A 1,554-nucleotide genomic window follows, 5' to 3' on the forward strand; every position below is an offset into this window, starting at 1 on the left:
AATAAATGTGAAGAAAACACTAATTTCCTTTGGCATTCACATTTTATTTAGATATGGAACTGCAAGGCCAACAAGACCATTGTATTATTAGCAAATGCATAAGAAAATATTTGTATTTAAGTGCACATAAATATATGCGCCAATCATAATTTTACATTATAATAAAAACCTTGCAACACTTTGGAATGCTTTGAATTAAAATCTGGATTTTTCTGAATAGTAAATTCGTTTTGATGTTACCTGGTTCTAGCTTTTCCAAGAGAAATGCATGGCTTGAATGAGTAATTGGATACGCCCAACCCCACTTAATTGGGACAGTTCTCGATATTCTCTAGTGCATTAGCAGATTGCATCAATGACATGTGTTTGCAGAACAATTGGAACTGACAATCCAGAGTTACATTAATCCCCATTAATAATAAGATTTCTTGTAGTTCAAATTAGTGAAGTATGATTTCATATTTGCCACTTGTTATGTGAACTGCATAGTGCTGAATCCGAATAAGTCATAATTGATATATTTTCCTGATGATCATCTTGTTTCCTTCTTCAGTTGGTTGAACACTACAATGACAGAAAACAGGAAGGTCCTGAATACCTCTGATCTTGATGGCTTTGATAAGGTAATAGCTGTTCTTATTAATTAATTGTAGTATTACTCAGTCTCTTTATTCTATTTAACAAACCACACTTCTGATTGCCTGCCTTTACAATTGATCTGCAAATCTTACATTTAGGGATGATACCAATTCCGTTTGAGCTAGTTTGGCGCAACTCAAAATTAAAATATTAATTTCATATTGACCCTAACTTGACTCAAGATAAAAATTGATTTGAAATGAGCTTAACTCCAAATGATTCAAATCTAACTCGAACGCACCTGATTTTAAGTGGGCTTGAAATTGATTTTTTTATTTATTTACATAAAACTGTATGGATTATATTCTATGCTGGAGCTCAAAATTAAGTTTCAATTTTGGGTCAAGTTAGATTTCAGGCAGGTTTTGAGTGATTTCAGTTTCAATTTTTTAGTAGCCTTTCAAGCTGAGTTTTGGGTGATTTCAGTTTCAATGTTTTAGTAATCTACCTACATTTTTTCCTCTTTCCCTTTTTGGTGATGGAAACATCTCTCAAGTCAGCTCCTGCCTCAATTTTTCCAGCTTGATATTTCTGTTTCCATGCCTAGCTTTCTCTAAATGCTTATGATATTGACATCATCTTGTAGAGAAAACTACCATCTCCAGGATTCCAAGTTGAGATTGTTCTTGCAGACTATAATGGTTCTGTATCCCCTAGACCTTCTCAACCAGCTCCCAACAATGAAACTGATGGGGCCTCGACGACCATAAACACCCACGCCGAAGAAAGCAACACGTCACTTCCTCCTAACACAAACATGGAAACTCGAAACAAGGACGATGTATTTTCCGATAGTGAGGCTGAAGAGGGAGGTTCTACGAAGAGCAAACGGTCTCCGGCCACCAATGTATCTGCAGCAGCCCATGTTATCGCCACTAAAGGATCTGCAACAGAACCATCTTCGAAAAGTGAATT

The 1,554-nt window shown here is 35.8% G+C and overlaps 1 protein-coding gene across 1 annotated transcript; it reads left to right on the plus strand.

Moving 5' to 3' along the window:
- Nucleotides 1-478: 478 nt before the first annotated feature.
- On the plus strand, nt 479-1,549 carry LOC110107499 (phosphatidylinositol 3,4,5-trisphosphate 3-phosphatase and protein-tyrosine-phosphatase PTEN2A-like; the record flags this gene model as incomplete). Its single annotated transcript, XM_020837774.2, has 2 exons — nt 479-623; nt 1,226-1,549. Coding segments are annotated over exons 1-2 (378 nt in total), but the record flags the coding sequence as incomplete, so codon positions are not given.
- Nucleotides 1,550-1,554: the final 5 nt, after the last annotated feature.

The sequence above is a fragment of the Dendrobium catenatum genome, unplaced genomic scaffold (assembly GCF_001605985.2).
Source record: "Dendrobium catenatum unplaced genomic scaffold, ASM160598v2 original_scaffold_20251, whole genome shotgun sequence".
NCBI classification, from domain to species: Eukaryota; Viridiplantae; Streptophyta; class Magnoliopsida; order Asparagales; family Orchidaceae; genus Dendrobium; species Dendrobium catenatum.